At 40.8% G+C, this 20,502-nt stretch overlaps 4 protein-coding genes across 4 annotated transcripts; 2 read left to right on the top strand and 2 right to left on the bottom strand.

Moving 5' to 3' along the window:
• Nucleotides 1-25: 25 nt before the first annotated feature.
• On the bottom strand, nt 26-2,919 carry Cnb (centriole duplication and spindle assembly protein centrobin). The gene is made up of 3 exons (XM_017140915.3): nt 1,674-2,919; nt 596-1,095; nt 26-537 (listed from the first exon to the last, which is right to left on the bottom strand). The coding sequence occupies exons 1-3, from the start codon at nt 2,790-2,792 to the stop codon at nt 138-140; spliced, it is 2,019 nt and encodes a 672-aa protein (XP_016996404.2). The 5' UTR covers nt 2,793-2,919; the 3' UTR covers nt 26-137.
• An 87-nt stretch (nt 2,920-3,006) lies between these two features.
• On the top strand, nt 3,007-7,415 carry mu2 (mutator 2). The gene is made up of 10 exons (XM_070214597.1): nt 3,007-3,217; nt 3,271-3,471; nt 3,529-4,006; nt 4,064-5,013; nt 5,069-5,177; nt 5,237-5,332; nt 5,388-6,470; nt 6,529-6,570; nt 6,632-6,736; nt 6,796-7,415. Exons 1-10 carry the CDS (start codon nt 3,107-3,109, stop codon nt 7,311-7,313), a joined length of 3,693 nt encoding a protein of 1,230 aa, XP_070070698.1. The 5' UTR covers nt 3,007-3,106; the 3' UTR covers nt 7,314-7,415.
• Nucleotides 7,364-9,659, bottom strand: Mfap1 (Microfibril-associated protein 1). Its single transcript, XM_017140917.3, has 3 exons — nt 9,466-9,659; nt 8,477-9,398; nt 7,364-7,934 (listed from the first exon to the last, which is right to left on the bottom strand). The coding sequence occupies exons 1-3, from the start codon at nt 9,533-9,535 to the stop codon at nt 7,499-7,501; spliced, it is 1,428 nt and encodes a 475-aa protein (XP_016996406.2). The 5' UTR covers nt 9,536-9,659; the 3' UTR covers nt 7,364-7,498.
• Nucleotides 9,660-18,350: 8,691 nt separating this feature from the next.
• Nucleotides 18,351-18,446, top strand: LOC138913040 (uncharacterized). Its single transcript, XM_070215277.1, has one exon. It carries the CDS (start codon nt 18,351-18,353, stop codon nt 18,444-18,446), a length of 96 nt encoding a protein of 31 aa, XP_070071378.1.
• The last annotated feature ends 2,056 nt before the right edge of the window (nt 18,447-20,502 follow it).

Genomic DNA, 20,502 nt, shown 5'->3' with positions numbered 1-20,502 from the left:
ATCAAATAAACAATCGTATTTTGCAAAATAACTAGAGTATTTACTTTTAGAAAATTACAATATAGATTGTAGTTAATGCTTATTGAACTATGGTTATTATTAATTACAATACTACTTATTGGGAGCTTCTCTGCGTGTCAGCACTTCCAAGGAGGAGGTTTACTTCCACTCTTTGGTTTCGCCTGCTTGCTGGCTGCTCCCTGCTTGGATGTCATGGCCAGGATCTCGTCCAGCTTGTCGAAATCACCGGGCGACTTGCTCAGGAGCAGCTCAATGTAGGCCTGCAGCTTGTCCATGGGCGAAGGTGGATCCCGTTTGCCCACCACATCCAGGTTGTTCTTCTCCGTGCTGTTGCTGCGCTGCGATTTGCTCGTCTTGGGAGTTTCTGGATACATGCGGGCATTGTTTAGCTCCGGGGACTCGCCCTCAGTGTCGCTGGCCTGCAGCAGGGAGTTCTGATTGGGCGTGGTGAGAATGGCCAAAGCCTGCTGCCACTGGGCCTCCATTACGCCATGCAGCTTCTCCGCAATATCGGCACTATGAATACAAATATCTATTTAAAATACTGGAATACTAAATTATTCTAATAACTCACCGCTTGGTCTTGTAACAACTAAGCTTCAGATCCATTTCATCTATCTTTTTAGAGGCATTTGCCAGTTGGAGACGATACAGCTCCACCTCTTCGTGGTGCTTCTCCTGAATGAGATTCAGTTCCTGGTTGTTTTTCTCGTTGATCATCTCCAGCTGTTTGACGGCTCGCTCGGCAATCAGTCTTTCCCGCTCACGGGCTTCATTCTTTAGATGCTCCTCATTTTTATCCAGCTGATCCTGGAATTCCTGCATCTTTTTGGCCACCACATTTTCCATTTGCTGTTGGTAATACTGCTTCAGGGATTTATGCTGTACATCCAGCTTTTTCTTGAGGTTTGTTTCAGTCTCGGTCAGATTGGCCAGCGTTTCTTGAAGGGATTTGCGCTGGGCCTCCAGGGAATCCGCTCTGGCCTTCTGCTTTTGATGATACTCCTGCAGCATTTCCTTTTGGTGGTTCAGGGTGTTTTTGTCCTTTTCCAGCTCCTCAATGCGGGCTTTTAGCTTAGGGAATAAAGTAGAGAAATTAAAAAGCTGGGTTTGGAAATTGACACACATGTTAAAAACATGGAAAATTGTATTTTACAGTGTGAAAAAAATTGTTTGCATTGTTTTTACACAATGTGTTATTAACACGACGTATTTTTTACACACTGTGCTTTTAATACTAATGAAAATTACATTTTTTTGACACTAACGAGTCGAAGGGAAAATGAAAAACCAATATGGACCATGATATCTTATATATATATTAGTTTTAGCCATTTCAAAGCATATATGATTTCTTATACTCTAGAAAACTGTGCATTTTCCAGTTCAACATATAATTCTGACACTTTAGTAGAGTTTTTCACTCTTTTGCGTTAAACACACGCTGTGTAAAAAACACGTAGTGTAAATAACACAAATGACATGTGTGTGTTATTTATGTTTCTAACATATGTAAGATAAAATTTTTTACACACAAGTCAATAACTTTTTTTGTACCTATCACTTTGACATTTAACATGTTTTTACAGTGTTTGTTATTTTCCGAACCCTGTTAAAAAGGATAAACTTTCGAAGGTATAAAGCCAACTTACCTTCTCCTGCTGGTAATCTGACTTGGCAAACTTATCCCTCAGCTTGTTGAGCTCGCCATGGGACAGTTCCTCCGCTCTTTTGCTGCTATTCAGCTGCATTTCCAGCTGCTCAAGTCTTTCCTCCCAATCCTTGGCCTCCTGCCTGCGCTGTTCGAGTTCCCCCTCCAGTTTGTCGTTCTTCTCCTGGAACTTGGTGGCCAGGCTGACCGCCTGCGACAATTCGTGCTGCAGCGCGTCCACTTTCCCCTGAGATTCGCTCCTGTCCGCCTCCAGCCGGTGGAGGGCGTCCCGCAGTTGCTGAACCTCGTAGTTGAGACTCTGGGCCGTCTGCTCCGCCTCGTTGAGAGCGGCATCCTTAGAGCGATCCACCTCGATGGCCACGGAGATGCGCTGCTGATACTCCAGCATTTGGGATTGCAGGTTCTGGACTGTTTTCTCCAGATGCTGTCGCCGCAGTTGCTCCTCTTTGAGGGAGGGACTGCAGGTGGCCAGTCGATTGGGGGAGTTCTGATCCAGAACAGTGCGCGCCAAGCTGCTCTTGCCCCACAAATCGCTCAGGCTGATCAACTTATTCTCGTTTAGGCTGCTCCGGGCGTTTCTGGTTGGTTCTACCGAAGCAGAGGAGCTGGTGGACGCCAGTCGCAGGCTGGGCAGCGAGTTGGTTGCCGGATGAGGCTCCTGCATCCTTAGATGATCCTCGCTGTGGTGCCGCTGCTGCCAACGGGGAGCACTATTCTCGTCTAGGTAGTGATCAATCTCGGAGAGAATGTTGTCCTGGCGCAGCGGCTCCATGGAGCCGCCGCTCTTGGGCGTGGAGTGCACCATGCCACGCAGCTCCCTGTTGATATTCCTCACTGTATTCGTGGATATGGTGGATATATCCGAGGGAAGCTCCTCATCTCCAACCAATCCTATGTTCTGCAGCCGGGCATTTATGTGATTCAGCTCCGATTTCTTGTGGGGATGCAGAAACTGATAGGCGGCACTTGTGGGCGCCGGGGGCGGGGGCATGGCCAGTGCATCCTGGCCAGAGCTCATCTTGCCCCTCTCCTCCTCCGCACAGAAATGTGGTGGTATGAGCAGCAAGAGATCGGTGTCGTCGGTGTCGGTATCGCTCATTCCTCGCACATGGTAGGGAATCCGCTCCAGGAACTCTGAATTTAAACCTAATTGTTTGGAAAAACCGCAAAACAGATGCCAACAACAAAAATCCTTAGTTGCTATAGAGATGACACGACGCGTAAACATTGCAGCAGGGTTGTCGAGTCTCTCGAGTATCGCCTAGAAAAACTATCGAATAAATGCACTGATATTGCAATCGTTATCGATATTTCTCCTGTAGACCTTTTCCCGCAATTTAGAATGCTTTGTTTTCAATTTCTATAATTCGCCTGTTCAAAACATACCCCCATTTCCGCTTGGCGCGCTCCGCGATGGCAGATGTAAGCTTGATTGTGGAGGGACTGCCGGCGGTGCTCCTGAAACCGGATACAATCTACCGCATTGGAAGAAAGAAGGGCCTGGAAATCAGCATTGCCGATGAGGTTGGTTTTTCTCTTTCTGGTTTAAATAACTATAATTAAGTATAAATTTACAGTCCATGGAGCTGGCCCATGCCACCGCCTGCATCCTGCGAAGGGGAGTGGTGCGTCTGGCCGCCCTGGTGGGCAGGATGTTCGTCAACGAGCAGGAGAAGACCATTGTGGACGTGGGAAAAGAGGATGCACTGGGCGGCCAGGTGATGTTGAGATTCGGGAATGTGCAGGCCAGGTTGGAGATCAAGGAGGACAGCGATGAGGTAAACCTATCTCCTTAAAAGCTATGATATATAATACATATAATATAATATTCCTAGGCCCACGATAGCAGTGGTTTTGGGGAGTGCCTGAAGAACAGGTCCATTAATTCCACCCTGGACAGCTTGGATATCCCGGAAACACAGCCTCCTTCGGCCAACACAACAGCTAACACCACGGCAGATAGCTTCTTTATACCCGAAACCCAGGCATTTTTAGCCCCGCAAAGACCTTCGATTTCCAGCGGTGCAAGAGTGTCGCTGGGCGATGACTTTATGATACCCGAAACGCAGGATCTGCTGGCGGAACTTCCGCCACCTGCGGAGCAACCAAAATCTGTAATAAATCTCCAAGATTTCACGCTTGCCAGCGATGGCGAGTCCTCGCAGGGCAGCATGATACGCATGTGCACCCAGGATTACAACGAAGATGCCATCGATGATTTTGATTCGTCTCAAGTCCTCTGCGATGCTTTGTTACCTCTGCCGCCGCCTGCGAAACCCAGGGAAACGCTGGAGAGGAAGGAAACTAAGCAGGGTAAGGGGAGAATCTGTAGAACCATATATTTTATAATAATATATTAATCATACCTAGATCATTTGGACGCCACCGACTTGGAAATGAGTGCTTTAAATTGGTCTGCCAGCAATTCCAAGTGCTGTGCCCTGAGTAGCACCAAAGCGGAGGAAGTGCTGCCGCCTGGAGATGCCTGCATTACTCCCGAATTATCTGCTCCCTCTGGGGATCGTAATATTTGCACTCCCGATCTATTCGATTTGATTTTGGGCCGGGAGAACCGAGCTGATTCTGCTAGTCCAGATCCTTTTGTTCGGCCTGCAAATAGAGAGAAAACCACCACACCGCAGTTTGGCGGAATCAAACAGCTGGTTGTGGCCACCATTGAGACCCCCACTGCCACTCCTGACCAAGAAAAAGCATCGAACAGCCAGGACATGATCGCCACTCAACGATTTCCAGGCAACAAATTGTTTGAAAGTGACGGCGAGGATAATGAGCCAACTAATCAAGATTTCGTGGCCACTCAGGCGTTTAATTTGGCTCCAAAATCACCAAAAGATAAGGAAACCAATCAGGATTTCATAGCAACTCAGGCATTTAACCTAAGGCGACCTCAAGCACAGACAGCTAATGAGACTTCCAATCAAGATTTTATTGCAACTCAGGTGTTTAACTTGGAACAAAAGAACAATGAGACTTTGAACCAAGATTTAATAGCCACCCAAGCCTTTCCCGGCAGGATTAATAGCTCTCGTTGCCAGGACTTTATAGCCACACAACCCTTTCATGTGGTTAAACAGCATTCCTTGAATTTGGGCAACAAAGAAAATATTCAACAGAATGTCAGTGGCAAAAAGAAACCTATTAAAGGTTCAAAAACTTCTAAAAAGCCTTGTAATGAGATAGATTCTGTGCTAGATGAAATGCTCTCAGGAACTGTGGTTACTTCGCCTGTAAATCCCAACGAAGAGGCCATCAAGTTCTTTAAACCATGCGTGATTAAGGATAAGAATCACTACCAAAAGGTATTTTTAAGATCAAGATCCAAAATATGTATTTATATTTATTTTTACCTTGCAGATTTGCCAAATCGAAGGTGTTTTCAGTGACGTGAGCAACAAAAGTCGTTGGCGAACTGAGGAAGGCAGTCGCAAACGTTGCGCCAAATCGGAATCACCTCCAACTACGCGTAAGTTAAGAAATAATTAAATCATAATTCAAATTATATAAATAGAATGAACTTCACAGCCAGCCGAAAGAATCGACGAATTTCGGAGGGATCTCAGCGTTTTGAAAGTAATTTCAGAAAACGACGAGCAAACTCAGAGGATAAAAACTCAGAACGTAAGTTTTTTGCAAAGAATCCAAGAAATCTTTATTAATATTTTAATTTTTGTAGCATTTAGCAAATCTATTTGCCAGGAACAGGAAATCCCAACAATTTCAGAAGAGAAAACAAAAGAGGATAAAGGAAACACTGCGTTTAAAAAGGAGGAAAGCTCTTTAAAAAATAATAAAGTAATCACCGAGTTGGAGGAAAAATCTAACGAAGAGCCACCGGCGAAGAAAAAGCGCGGCAGAAAAGCCAAGAATGCAGAGACAAGCCAGGCAGAAACATCGAAGGATATTCTCAAGCCAACTATCCGAACCAGGCGCAAAACCGGCGATGAAGATGCTGTTACGTCTGGTAAAGAAAAACCAACAAAAGCCAAGATTGCAGAGAAAAACAAGGCCGATATATCTAAGGACATTCCCAAACCAATGGCTAGAACCACACGGCAAACCAGCATTGAAGAGGTGGAGCTGCCTGTAAAGAAAGAAAGTGGAAGGAAGGCCAAGAAGGCAGACACATCCAAGGATATTCCAAAGCCAACTATACGAACCAGGCGACAAACTAGCGAGGAAGATGCAGCGACTACTGGAGCAGAAAAGGATGGAAAGGATATTCCCAAACTAATGCCTAGAACCAGGCGCAAAGCTAGCGAAGATGATTCTGTAATGCCTAAGGTAGAAAACCCTGTTAAAGCGAAAAGGGGAAGGAAGCCCAAGGTGGAGGCATTGGAGGATAAAGCACCACTAAAAACCAGTAAGGCGGAGGCACCCGAGGATAAAGCTCCATTAAGAACCAGGCGTAAAACTGTCGTCGAAGATCGCGACACTCTCCCTGAAGAAAAACCCATTAACACATCAATTAAACGTGCAGTTGTTCGTTTATCCAGGACAACCATTGATCAAAAAGAGACTTCATCTAGCTCTGTCACGCCTTCCATCGAAGAGCCATCATCTAGCTCCACTGCTGTAGCTTCGCGAGCTCCAAGAGCAACTCGACTAGCTAAGTCGCGTTCCACAACACCAGTTATCAATGATACCAAAGGTCCTAAGAAGCTTCCCTCGCGTGAAGAGCCATCATCCAGTTCTGTTGATTCTAAGAAAATAAAAACTGCAGCTGAAGAGGAAGCTATAAAGAATAGATCAGGAGCCAGTAAGTTGGATCTACATTTAATTAAATATTTGATATTATATTTATTTATCTTCAATAGCCACCACTCGATTTAGTCAGCCGGTTGCAGATCCCCTAAAAGGTAAGTTTCCTCTCTTCAAAAAGTAATTTATTATTTACTTGAAATGCCTTCCTTTTTTTAGTCTTCAATCAATATGTGAGGAAGGCCAAAACGAGTGGAAAAATAAAGATAGCCTTCACCATGTGCAATCGTGTGGCTTTAGAATCCGTCTTAAAAGCATTGAAGCGTAAGAAAATGCAGGCTTATAAACGAAACAACTTCTAATTTGATTTCTTCCATTTCTAGATGTGGTGGAGACCACAGAGGATCCCCTACAGTGCGACCTGCTCATCATGGACAAGGGCGAGCGCACCTTCAAGTTCCTCGCGGTGATTGCCTCCAACAAACCTGTACTCTCCAGCAATTGGCTGCATTCCGTAAAGAAAACCAGAAGCATCGACATAAAGGCAGATCATCTGTTTAGCGATGCCAAGTTCGAGGAGTCCTTTAAATTTAAACCGCTGTCTGTAATGGAACATCCCCGTTTGCTGTACGGCTTGCACTTTATGCTCGGCGAAGACATCATACCCAAGGCCAGCGAAATGAAAGTCATTATCCAAAGTGCCGGCGGCAAGGTCCACGCTCAACCGCCTTCGCTGGCCATCAGTGTGGAGCTGTATGTGGTGACCACCAGCAAAGACACGAAATCCAAGAGGCGCCTGAGCAACCACGAGAATGTGCACTACATCAAAACCGAGGCCATTATGCAGGCGCTCGTTCAACACAACAGGGAGCTGCTAGACGAGTTCAAGCTGAAACTTTAAGGATATACTTATTACATTTCTTGTTTAGTGTTTTTTCGAATTTCCATTGATATTGTTAACTTCTTTCTATAAAGCTTTAAATTTAGGTTTCTTTGTATTATATATTAATTTTTGTTTAATGTTTTCTGGGGCCATATTCATATTCGTATTCCAACGACCTGTCAAATACATCACACTGCTTACAACTACTCCATCTTCTTGCGCTTCGAACCCGTGGGCTTGTCAAACTGCTGCCTCATGCCGCCGGCGCGTTCGTTGTGGAACTTGATGTTGCTCGAGGATTCGGCGTACCAGGGCGAATCGAACTTGGTGGTGTCCTGATCGACTAAATGCGTGTACTTGGTGCGGCCGCAGCGGCCGAAATTCTTCACCTGCATCACCTTGGGCAGGATGGTCTTGTCGAAGTGATCCTCCAGCGTGGCCTGGGCAAAGTCTCGCTTCAGCACATCGTTCTCCTCGTCCAGGTAGAAGGCGCCGCGATGGTAGTACTTCTGCAGGAACTTGTACTTGCCCTTGGTGGCCTTGTTGGTCACCGTTTTGGGGTTCTGGCGCAGCTCCTGGCGCCGCTCCTCCTCGGTCATGTTGCGCATGCGATCGATGTCCAGCTTTTCGCGTTCAGTGCTGGAAAATAAGGAACATTTAAACCAGGGTTCGGAAAATATCATATTGTTAAGTTCAAAAAAAGTTATTGACTTGTGTGTAAAAAAATTGTATCCTACATGTGTTAGAAACATAAAAAACACACACATGTCATTTGTGTTACTTACACGACGTGTTTCTTACACAATGAGTTTTTGACATTAAAGTGTCAGAAAAATGCACGGTTTTCTAGATATATATATTTCATATATCCTTTGAAATGGTTAAAACTAACATATAAGATATCATGGCCCAAATTGGTTTTTCATTTTCCCTTCGACTCGTTAATATCAGTGCAATGTAATATTCATTTGTGATAAAAACACAGTGTGTAAAAAACACGACGTGTTAATAACACATTGTGTAAATAACACAAGTGATTTTAACACTTTTGTATTTGACACACATGTCAAAAATTTTGCTCACACTGTAAAATACAATTTTTCATGTTTTTAACATGTGTGTCAATTTTTGAACCCTGATTTCGAACAGAATTTATTAGAAGTATATTGATTTCGACTCACTTATCTCGCTCCTCGCGATCCCGCTTCATCCGCTTGAGCTCGCGCAGCTTCCAGGCCTCGTACTCCACCTCGTCGTTCTCGTCATCCGTGCACACATCCTCGATGCACGCCTCGTTGCTCTCCGGCTTGGTCTTCTCCAGATCCTTCTTCACGCTCTCCTCGACCATTCGCAGCGTGGCCCTGCGCCGCTCCTTGGCCGCCCGCTTGGCCTCCGCCTCCAGCTGCTTCTGCTTCTGGGCCTCGCGCTCCTTCTCCTGGATGGTGGCCCTATCTCGTTTGCGCACAAAGAGCGGTTTCAGGCGCGGCTCGTTGTCCTCCTCGCTCTCCGTCTCCTCCTCGTACTCGGAGCTCTCGGATTCGGAGGACTCTGACTGCTTCTCGTCCTCCTTCTGCAGCACCTCCTCCTCGCGCTGCTGCTGCAGCATCCGGGAACGTAGCTTGGTGCGCCGGCTCTCCAGCTCCGCGTCGCTGAGCTCCGCATCCGTGTCCGATTCGGAGGCCAGTGTGATCTTGTTGGTGCCGCGCTCAATGGCTCGCTGCGGCGGCTCCTCCTCCTCCTCGTCCTCGCTGTCGCTCTCCATGATCTCCGGCTCGTGGATGTGTCGGTGGCGTTCGCGTCGCTCGCGTTCCATGTCCTCCATGTCCACGGGTCGCTGGCGCAATCTGCGCAGCCGGGGATCGTCCACCTCGGCCTCGTCCTCCTCGGCATTATCGCCCGCCGCCCGCTCCTCCCCCTCGGCGCTGCCCGCGCGGCGGGAGAGCTCCAGTTTGTGCCGCTCCGCCTTGTGGCGCTCCAGCCGCTTCCTGGTGTCAATGAAGTCATCCTCGTCGCTCTCCTCCGAACTGGAGTCCGCCTGGGCGTAGTCGGGCCGCTTGCCGGATATGTAGCGCTGCACCTTCACCTTCTGCATGGACAATTCACCTGAGGAAAGGGGTTTAACAACCATATATAAACAATTTCTGGCCGAGATTGGGGTCTCTTTGTTTACCCTTCTCATTGCGCATGGGAATGGCGCCCGCTGTGCTCTGAATCCCAGACGCGGCGGCGGCGGCACTCATCTTGATTTCAGCCTAGTTTTCAACGCTTTAAATTACAAATTCCTAATTTTCTAATACAAAATAATAATGTAAATATTTGTGGTCCAAACTGAGAAGTTAATCGATAGAGATGGATAGTTGGCTATAGCTATTGATTGTCCGCAATTACTGGCGATCGGCGGGATTTTATCGATTCAATTTAATATTTTTTATGCTTTCAGTATATACCGCCACTGTCCTACCTGCATAACAAATATCAGGGGTATTCCCCAAACTGTTGAAAATTCAACAGAAAATTTCAGCAATTGAAGGAACAACCCAAAATGGTTCTTGTTGAATTTTCAAACAGCTGTTATTTGTTGAAAAGTTTCACGGAAATCAAACATGTAAAATTTGATTTATTATTGCTAGTTACTGTCTAAAATTGTTACCAAGGTACCACAAATATTCTTTCTAAGTTGGTTTTGAAATAAATAATGCTTACTGGTGATACTAAAATGTTACAAAGTTGCATTGACTTTTAATAAAATTTTCAACAGTCCCGAGGCTGTTGAATTGCTAAAATTTTTGAAAGTTGACTATGTATGGAACAGCTGTTCAAAATTCAACAATTCAGCAAGTCAACAGTTTAGGGAATACCATAAACATTTTTAGCAAGGAATACCCTGAATATTTTTTATACTTTCAGTATATACCGAAAATCCCTGCAAAACTGCGAGACAAAATTGTCTAAAACCCGATAACTTGTTCGATGCATCACTTTTGAGGTCGTTATCGCTTCATATTTATTTTTTTTGAAAGAAGCAAGACGTCTACAGGAGCTATTCTATTTTAATTGCTCCAAGTTTCGCACCCGATCCTCAAACGACCGCAGGCCCTCGCACCACTCTTTTGCTTTTGATCTTGAGATCAAAGCCTTTTCACAAAATAGTGGTTATGATGTTATGTAAACTATATAGATAGGACTTTTGTAATGGTCCCGCTTATTGTTTTCCCAATGATAACAAGCATACGCCACTCGTTGTTATTAAAATTTTCATTACGTAGGCACTAAATGAACATTTCATCGGTTATTAATAATAACTTATTATACTAAAAGGATATTAAAAACTTTCCAGGTTCTTGTAAAACTGTACGCGCCCGTTGTTAAGTAAGAACAAGTGATCATGCTGATGTAGTCAGGATAAGAAATTTTTTTTTAAATTTAAATATATATCGGCCAGCAATTTGCTGCCCACATAGGCTAGACTGCAAGCCTGCTTGAAGGAGTCCAGAGTTAGACGATCTGTGTAAATGTAATTGAGCAATGCTTCAAAAGTCTATTGCTCAACTTCAGGTACATGAACTGGGTCAGGCTGGTCCCTATCGCCGTAAAGCATGTCTCCGAATTCCGGAGAGGCCATTGCTAGGATGAGCTTGTGGCCTAGGATGACCCGCTGGCTCGGCGACGAGTAATGTACAAAATTCCGTAATGTTCTGTTGTGAGTCTCCACCTCTTCCTGTGTTTCGTCAAGAACAAAAATGGGTGTAAAAATTGAAAATTACTCATATGATACGTAAAACAGATCGTCCTTGGTCGAAAGAAACTCTTCTCCGATTGTAAGAAGTGCTTGAAAATGCATTTTTAAATTGTTATCCGATTGGGGACCACCCTAGCGTAGAAGCTTTTGATCTAAAATGGAATAGAATTTTGTTATTTTTTAACTACCTGGACCGATAAGCAATGAGCAAAATTGAAGTTTATATAAACTTGCAGTTAAAATAAATACCTACCGCATAATTAACCTTCTTTGAGAGCTTCAAAGGCTCTATCTCGATGGGTCCCGTTTCGGGTACATCAGATGTATTATTGCTTCAAGTACTCTGTCTTTCGTGACCGAGATTCTGGTGCTCCCTCGATCGGTGCCGTTCCAGGGATATCCGAGATATTATTGCCTTCACTTCAACCATCTCTGAGAGAGTGCCGAGTCCTACCTGCTAAGACTACGGGTCAGGATATTTGCACATTCAAGTGCGTGCTCTTCGGCAATAGCGACACCGGAATGAAAGCCTTTACGGGTCCTTATTTGCGACGCATTTCAAGAGTATTAGGTAGCAAAGGCTACCACGACTGACCGCAATTTACTAAAATTGGCAATGCCCGCGTAATGATTTTTTTAATTACTCCATATTTTGCACCCGATCCTCAAACGACCTCAGGCCCTCGCACCGCTCTCTTGCTTTTGATCTCGAGATCAAAGCCTCTTTACAAATTAGTGGTTATGTCCAGCTCCTCACTGACTAGTGTCTGGGTGCTGGTCGTCCATGATGTCTGTTATTATCGCGATCATAGGGTTTATAGCGTCGGCCGCGTTGCTCTCGATCCCCCGCCACGTCCAGATCTCTTAAATTCCTTGCAGCGGGACGCAAGGCATGTTAAAATAAGTTTGCTGCCCACATAAGTTAAACTGCAAGCCTGGTTGAAGGAGTCCAAAGTTAACTGATCCGTGTATATGTAAGTTGGCATAGCTTCAAAAGCCTCTGGCTCAACTTCAGGGACAAGAACTGGGTCCGGCTGGTCCCTATCGCCGTATAACATGTCACCGAATACCGGCGAGGCCATTGCTAGGATGAGCTTGTGGCCTAGGATGACCCGCTGGCTCGGCGACGAGTAATGTACAAAATTCCGTAATGTTCTGTTGTGAGTCTCAACCTCTTCCTGTGTTTCGTCAAGGACAAAAATGTGTGTGAAAATTAATCATATGATACGTAAAACAGATCGTCCTTGGTCGAAAGAAACTCTTCTCCGATTGTAAGAAGTACTTGAAAATGCATTTTTAAATTGTTATCCGATTGGGGACCACCCTAGCTTAAAAGCTTTTGATCTAAAATGGAATAGAATTTGGTTATTTGTAAACCCTTAACCATGATATAAAAGAGAAGACCTACAACATTTGGTTGGTAATTCTAAAAAAAAAAATTGTTCTGATAAAAACATATATTTGAGGCGAAAAGAATATAACAAGCAAAAAAAAATTATAGTAACGCAATTTCACATAATATACGTGGTATGGAAAACCCAAATAACGCTTGTTATGCGAACTCTGCTTTTATAAATATAAAATTTATAAAGGAATCAGTATTAAACCGAGCTCGTAAAAAAAGGTCTCGTTGTGCTTGTTGTCAGAAAAAAAACCCCACATACTGACCCCATACGAAGCTGTCAGAGACCCTAAAATTTCGATTGCCTTATAGTCTAGTCACACTATGTGGGTAACCTATCGAGTAAGCCAATAACCCGATTACTCCAAAAAAGTGTTTCCACTGGGTTAACTCCAAATAATAGTAATGACATCTAGTGTTTGTTGTTTGTTGTTTGTTTCTGCCACTCTTTGTTCTCAATTCTGTAATGACTTCTGACTGCAAGGGAATAAAAATATCACTTATTTTGAGCAACCATTGACATAGTTGCGGTTTTTCGTATTTTATTGCTCATATAAATAGTTTACTGTATAATTTTTCTAGCCTCAAGATTAAATGCGGATAAGGGAAATTTTGGCGTATGCGGGATATCAGCTGGATTATGTTGGGTCCCAAGGGAGTTTTTGATAAATTCTATAAGATTTACTTGTTATCAAAGCCCTTGAAAGCCAATGGTTGAGATTAATTTTTGGGGACTTAGAATAAAGGGGCTTAGTTTTACAGGCAAAGACTCAGTTGACTAAAAGTGTTTCGTGCTGAAAGTTTCTACATAAAAATGTATATGTGCGCTATAATTTTAATTCCAACTATTATTGGGATTTCAACGGCTGATATTCCCAAATGTGACTACTTCGATACCGTTGATATTTCGTATTTAAAAAGACTCAACGATACTTACATATATCAGGGCCTCGAGATTCCTTCTAACCTTATTGCGGAGTATAATTATAGGGAGTTAAGAGATGGAACCAAAGAGCCTGTGAAAACTCACCTCAGAGCCTGTGTCTGTGAAGTGAAGCCGTGTGTCCGAATCTGCTGCCCCCGAAAAAATATGTTAGCAAACGGAACATGTAACGGTGGATTTAATAAAGAGATTACTCTGCAAATGGCAGACGTTACGTTAGGGGACATAGAGTCACACAATATCCAGAACTTAGGATGGATTACCAATTATTTTAGGTTAACGAGTGAGTTTGAAGCGTGCGATGATATACTCAGACTTAATGCGGATGATTACGTAATGTTAAAGGTTTGCCATGCGATCTGAAAACAGGTTAGAAGTTTCTAATATATGTTATTTAGAACGGATCGATAAAAATATTCAACACTAATGAAATCTGGGCAAAAGAAGATTACTGTCTGTATCCGCAGTTTAGTTCGGATTTTTCCAATTCCATTTGGGCTTTTAAACACAATTGTGTGGAATATTTGCTGCCAGCGACCATGGAGAGTAATAAAATACATTAATTTATGACTTTCGCTGTAACCATAATTTCTCTATTTCTGTACTTGCAGTCAGGGTGATATCCGCAATTTTCTACATCCTCACATTGTTTGTGTATCTTTACGTTAGGAAGCTTCGAAATGTCCTCGGCAAGTGTATTATTTCTTCCATATTCAGCTTGCTCATTTCGGATCTTTTTGACATACTGAACACATTTAATGTATTAAGCCGCATTTGCCTATTAGCAGGTTAGTTGTTAATATTGAATTCAGATTGGATTTTAATAACACCAGTTTACAAAATATTGTGTAATAGGACAAACTACTAACATTCGTGGTTTTTCGTCAGCTTACAGTGAATACTTGTTCGAGTTAGCCATCAATTTTTGGTATTCTTTGATCAGCTTCCATTTGTGGAAATTATTGACGAATAGAAGTGAGCATTCATCGTTTCTTAAATACAGTGTCTTCGCTTGGGGCATGGCTGCAATTCCAACAGGAGTTATTTATTTAGTGAATATATTTTGGGAGGAGGATCTCCATAAATGGAAGTGGTTGCCCTTAGTTGGCTATTCTAAATGCTGGCTGCAAGGTTTGAATTAAAGAAAAATGTATCTAAGGGTTTACAATATATTTCATTTCGTCTACAGTTCGGGGGCCCTCCTTTTGGATATTCTATCATGGACCAGTACTGACTCTAACCCTTTTTAATGTGATTATGTTTATTCTTACGGTCACTCACATTTGGAAAGTTAAGAGCGAACTGAGAAAGTTTAAACGAGATGAAGAGAGGACTATACAATGCTTCACTTTTGACACTGAGGCGTAAGAACTAATCATTTTTCAGAGTTTGGTAAGCAGTCTAATATATGTACATTTTAAATTTCCTTCTTAGATATCTAGTGTTTTTGAGGCTCTCTGTTATCACGGGCGCGTGTTGGATCATAGATTTGTTGTATTTGTTACATGACTACAGATATATTCAGCAGGTCTTGAATTTTGTCATCTATATAGATAGAAGTTTGGGAATTATCTATTTTATTCTGCTTATCTTTAAGCGCAGCACCCTAAAACTGCTCATGGAGAGGTAAGTTCGCTATGCATTCAGATATATTTTCGAATAACCAGCTCCCTGTTCCAGCAGAATTCGGGAAAGATGAATGAAATGGTATCCAGACGGTGTTATTTTTAGCTCTTAAAAAACAAATAGAAATTGTTCCATTCATAAACGTTTCAACAACTTTGTAAATTATTTGATTAAAACCCATTAGCATGGTCATTTTTAACGTCGCATATCACTCATTCAGGCACCGGACCGACGGTTGCCATTTTTTTCGAATTATTCTTAAAAATTAACATGGTCGCAATAAAATAAACACAGGGCCAGCCGAGGCACGAACCATACCCTGTGTGAATTTTAGTGGGACCATATGCCCATGGGTTGTGTCTCTTCAAAAACTTAATGGCAACTCTAGCGTAGTAAGCGGGAAATTTGAAAATTATTAACCAAACGGTTTTTTATAATTATTTTTTTTGGCTAACGTAAAATGTTTATTGTTGATTTTAAGGAAAAATGACGGAAGTGTTATGACTTTGCAGCTTCCAAATTAAAACCACCAACTAATTGAGACAATTAACGATATGAATACACCAAGTACTCTTATGTGCCACTGAGAAACCATTTTCCAAATAATTTAAAATGGTTTTATATACAGATTGAGAATAAGAGGTGTTTATAATCAAAAATAAACCTAATACTAAATATAAAATAGGATTTTAAATTATCAAAAAATATTTAGTGCCAGTTTTTACATATATAATAAACTTTTATGGATTTTAAAATTTATTATCTTAATTTCCCAGATATTTGCACACATTTTTCACTCAGTGCCAGTACTATTGATAAGTATTTTAGCAATGTCAACGCCCACTCTCATTAGTGCATTAATTGACTACTACGCTTTCTCCTATTCCGAATCCAATTTCATAAATATGAATGGGCGGTCGTCTCCAGACGATGATCTTGTGTAATGCCGGAATCGACAGAATCCGACAAATTCTTTTATTGATATTGCGTATATTTCAAGATTCCATTACGACAGCACGCACCCAGCACGTGTGTAGATCATGTAAATGTTTGGAGAACGTTCTGATTATGATATGAAATGGGGGGTTCGAGATACCGACCGACCCAACCGGACCAAAGTCCGAAAGAACAACTTGCCGGTCGAGAGGCTCGACCAGTTTTGTGACGTGTTGGGCTCACTTGCATCCGAGAAATAGAGTTTCAGGTGGATGGGGATTGGGGATGGGGATCGTTTCGGGCCTAAACACACCGAGTCGCATTTGCCGAACTGCTTTTAACTGCTTTTCGTCGGCTAAAGTAGTTGAATGGCCAAGATTTACATGAGACTGTTAGTTAACGACATGGCGGGCATATTTAATTAATGCAACACGCTTCATGCTTAAATGCATATCTGCCCAGTTAACTCACTGACCTTTACTAAGGTGTTGATTTGGAGACTTTCCGCTTATGGGGAAGTACCTCTTCAGAAATTTTAAATTTTAGATTAGTATTTGGGATGCATAAGATCGAAACACGTGCATCTCCCATTTCTTTGGCCCCAATGCAAATTTATTGTGATTGAAACTCTCTTTGAACCGGGCCGGCGCCGTTTCAATTCTCATTTAAATTCAAATTCCAAATACATTTCAATTAAAATTAAACACTTAAGCACTCACAATTGTAAACAAATAATTTTCTATTAGCTGGAGAAAGAGTGTCATGCCTGATCAAAATCGTACCAGATCGAACTCGTTATCGTTATCCAAGTAAGACATAACATAACCACCCAGGCAATTGAGGCGAGGCGATGAATACAATATTGTACAAAATACAAATAAAAAATAACAGAAAAAAAAGAAAGATAAAATCGTTTTCATTATTAATTGGCGCACTTTTTTCCTTTGTGACTCGGGGCTCGAGTTACTTAAAAAGTAATAAAGGGTGAGGAGCCAAATGGAAACATTTACACATCACGCAAACCGAAACTGGCTAAGAACCAGCAGTTAAATTTTTCTGTTTTGTTTACAACGCATTTCATTTGGATCCCTACTCGTCGCCACCCAGACAATTAACGATCTCGAGATCGAGAGATCTGCAAAGGAGTTGGAAAATACCGGATATTTTCCGACTTTCGACGAGGAGGAGACTTCTCCAGAATTGGAATGATTCTTCGCACATGAATCAGAACGTTGCAATTCTCAAATTAATTGGCAGCAATTCACTTGAACCTTTTCTTTTTTAGGTGGTTTGGCAAACATTTTTCATCGAATTTAGCTCCCTGCATCGAATCCGGAATTTATTGTGTGCGGATTACTTAACCCCATCAGATTGTTTCAATTAAATATTGAAAGCTTCCTTTTTGCAAAATAATTGGGGATGGCAAATTATTGATTTAATTCCAAATCAATTTATGGGATTATTTTTTAGAATTAATTTATTACTGACATTTAATAATAACTTGCTAAAGAAAATCTACCTATAATTCTAGTGATTATTATGTAGGAATTTCTTTTTTGCCTAACTTATTAGTTTTAATTTGGAATGAATCTTTAGCATTCCATTAATTTAATTATAAGTACATTTTATTTAAATTTATGTTCAAAAAGAGTTAATCTTTTTTTTAATAATTATAAGGTCAACGATAAAATAATTTTTTTTGTATTAAAAAAGTAGTTTTGAAAAAGGTTATAATATCTTCGAAAATATCTTCTATCTAATACTTAAAGTATTTTATTTTATAATTTTTATATAATTGACAATAGCCTATAAAAATGTTGCAAATGGTATCTTAGAAATTATGTAAGTTAAATTAAATAATGTCTTATGAAAGAACGGTCAACATATCAAAGAATTTATATATTTTTATAATAATCGTAGGAAATTTGTTTATTTGTTTAGTTATCTTAGGAAATGATTATCTTTAATTCCAGATTAAGCGTTTAAAATAAGTTGCCTATATCTTAGCACCGCCACACGACTATTGGCTACCAATTTAGTTTTCTCTCCACGAAGATCGGCGATCGCATATCCGGCGTCGATTTGCCTGCTCTTCGTTCGATTTTCGCTCTTTCTTCGCTTTTCAAGAGATCTCGATTTGTGGGGTTCCCGAAGCTGGGAGCCCGAGATTTTGCCGCCTTGGATGTCGTATAAAATAGCGTAACGGCCGCTTGCAAAACTCATTCATTTCAAAATTGTCAATCCGTTCGAACAGCGATAACAGCGAGCAGGAAATCGAAGAAAATAAAAATAGTGCTCAAAGTGAAGGATAAAGTTCACAAAGGACACAAAGCTTTAAAAGGACCCTCCAAAGGATTATAATTTAAAGTGATAAATTAGTTTTGTGTATAGAATAAAAAAAAACCGTTAATGAAATACAGAAATAATCGTGGCACAATTTTGCAAATACAGTTCAGAACATTTCTAAAAAACGGTTTTCCATGTTTAATTCCATTTGAGAGCTAAACGAAAAAGCGACAGTCGAAGGATTTTGAACTTAACGAATTGGAAAATAATCAACCAAGGTGAGGAAGTTAATATGTGAAAGCAACTCAAGTGTTTAATTGTGAACATATGCAAATTAGATATTTTGATTTTTTTTACACTAGTTGTCATTGATAAACTGCCGACTAGTGTAAACAGCCAAGACAGTTTAATTTATAGGTGCAAAATATACTAGCCCAGAAAAATTAATTAAGAGAAATTGCTTAAATTATTTATGACTAAGTAAAAAAAGTAAGTAAAAAAGTAACGAGGGGAAAAAAACAGTTTGTGGAAATGCATTTGTCGAACAAGCTAATAAAGCTCAACTCTCATTCTGAAAGTATTTAAAGTTAAAATATTCTCGTGAATAGCTTAACTTTGGTATTAGGTAATATTTGCAGCTGTCAGGGGGAAAAAATGTGGAAAATTGCTTTGATTGTTGTGAGGCACCCACTTTGCGATCGGTATCTTTGGCCAACAGTCTGTGCCACAAATCATATTGTTTAAATTAATAATAATAAAATAAAAGAGATGGGGTGTTCGCCAGACAAGATTAAAACCAGCCAGGAAAAGCAACACAAAGCACGCATATCAATTGGCTGCGAAGATGATGATGATGCCATTTAATGGGAACGAAGGGCTTTTTGTAATGGAATGGAATGGGTTGAGGGAAAAGTCCGCCAATTAAGCTACAAGCGTGCCTCCGACCAGAACTCAAAACTCATACGACCTGTGGGTTCTTACTATACCATGAAAAACGAGTTTCACCCACCGACCCTTAAGAAAACAAACAAAAGAACGTAATATCAGTTGTAGAATATTTAAATTAATTTATGTAATTTATTTAAAAGCTTAAGATGCAAATTTTTAGTTAAGTAACTATCATATATTAGAGAAATATTTGAATAGTTTAGGTAAGGTTACATTATAACACATTGATAGTAATTTAAAACTATTTTACAAAACTTTTTTAAAATTTATAGAAAAAATAGAAAAATATAAAACGGAAAAATATAATAAAACTAGTCATGGTAAAATAACAAATATATTTAAATTTTGAAAATATTTAATTTATACAAATATTTAAAATTTGAAAATCTTAAGGTCCAAAAAAGGTTAAACTACGCATTTAAAATGTAAAAAAAATATAAGAAACCTAACTGATATTTTCTCTCTGTGTATCTGGCCAATTTGACCATCGCTCTCTTCTCACTGGGCCTTTTGCTCTTAGTTTCTGGCCTTGTCTTTGGAGACTGGGATGCTGTTGCTCTTCGAAGATTCCCCTAGCGATGGCGAATTTCTGGCCCAAACCGGCGCAATCCGGCTCAGTCCAATGGCCACCGATCTAAACCAGTTGAATTCGCTTAAATCTCGATTGGCCCGCTCAAACTTTGTATTTTGTAGCCCTATTTGTTAGCTATATGTGTGATATATCTGTGTACAGGAGCAGCTTTTCTTTAATGGTTTGATTGGCCCGGAAAAGTGGGATGGGGAAGGAGGAGGAGGAGGCGGGAGAAGGAGGCGCCAGGGGTTCTAGTTTCATCAAAAATAATTGTCGAGTGTTTGGGATCAATTGAATGGGAAGTGATTGCCATCGTTTATCAGTTGCAAACTGTGTATTTTATGATTTAACAATTAAGAAAAGACACAAGGAATGTGTAATAAATTTAAGTTACTCAAAGACAAGTCTTGTGTAATGAATAAAAAAACTGAAAATTAAAAGAAAATTTACTCAAAATAATGTAGATTACAAAAAAGTTATGAAACTAGTCATCATATTTAAAAAAGATTTATTACATAATTTTTAATAAAAATAAAAAAAGCTATATATATTTTATTTAATAAGGTTAGTATAACTAAAGTTAATTAATCTATAACTATAATTAATCTATAATAACTTTAGTTATAAAATAGGAAATCCTAGAGTTTTCCATAATCCTTAAAGCTTAAACATATTGCGTCTTAAAATTTCCTTTAGATTAGCCGAAACATAATGCTAGATTACCCTACCAAATTCCTAACCTTCAACATCATCCAT

This window comes from Drosophila takahashii, chromosome 3L, assembly GCF_030179915.1.
Source record: "Drosophila takahashii strain IR98-3 E-12201 chromosome 3L, DtakHiC1v2, whole genome shotgun sequence".
In the NCBI taxonomy this organism is placed as follows: Eukaryota; Metazoa; Arthropoda; class Insecta; order Diptera; family Drosophilidae; genus Drosophila; species Drosophila takahashii.
The sequence above is the reverse complement of the archived record's forward strand: the minus strand, read 5'-3'. Positions and strand labels throughout refer to the sequence as shown.

Bases quoted from the DNA above. Each gene is read 5' to 3' on its own strand.
- LOC138913040 (XM_070215277.1), top strand. From the start codon at position 18,351: ATGAAATACAGAAATAATCGTGGCACAATTTTGCAAATACAGTTCAGA.
- Cnb (XM_017140915.3), bottom strand. From the start codon at position 2,792: ATGAGCGATACCGACACCGACGACACCGATCTCTTGCTGCTCATACCA. The intron at 1,096-1,673 runs GTAAGTTGGCTT...TTATTCCCTAAG, and splicing joins CAGATTACCAGCAGGAGAAG to CTAAAAGCCCGCATTGAGGA. The intron at 538-595 runs GTGAGTTATTAG...TTGTATTCATAG, and splicing joins AGTTGTTACAAGACCAAGCG to TGCCGATATTGCGGAGAAGC.
- mu2 (XM_070214597.1), top strand. From the start codon at position 3,107: ATGGCAGATGTAAGCTTGATTGTGGAGGGACTGCCGGCGGTGCTCCTG. The intron at 3,472-3,528 runs GTAAACCTATCT...TAATATTCCTAG, and splicing joins TCAAGGAGGACAGCGATGAG to GCCCACGATAGCAGTGGTTT. The intron at 5,333-5,387 runs GTAAGTTTTTTG...TAATTTTTGTAG, and splicing joins AGAGGATAAAAACTCAGAAC to CATTTAGCAAATCTATTTGC.
- Mfap1 (XM_017140917.3), bottom strand. From the start codon at position 9,535: ATGAGTGCCGCCGCCGCCGCGTCTGGGATTCAGAGCACAGCGGGCGCC. The intron at 9,399-9,465 runs GTAAACAAAGAG...CCCTTTCCTCAG, and splicing joins TCCCATGCGCAATGAGAAGG to GTGAATTGTCCATGCAGAAG. The intron at 7,935-8,476 runs GTGAGTCGAAAT...CTTATTTTCCAG, and splicing joins GATCGCGAGGAGCGAGATAA to CACTGAACGCGAAAAGCTGG.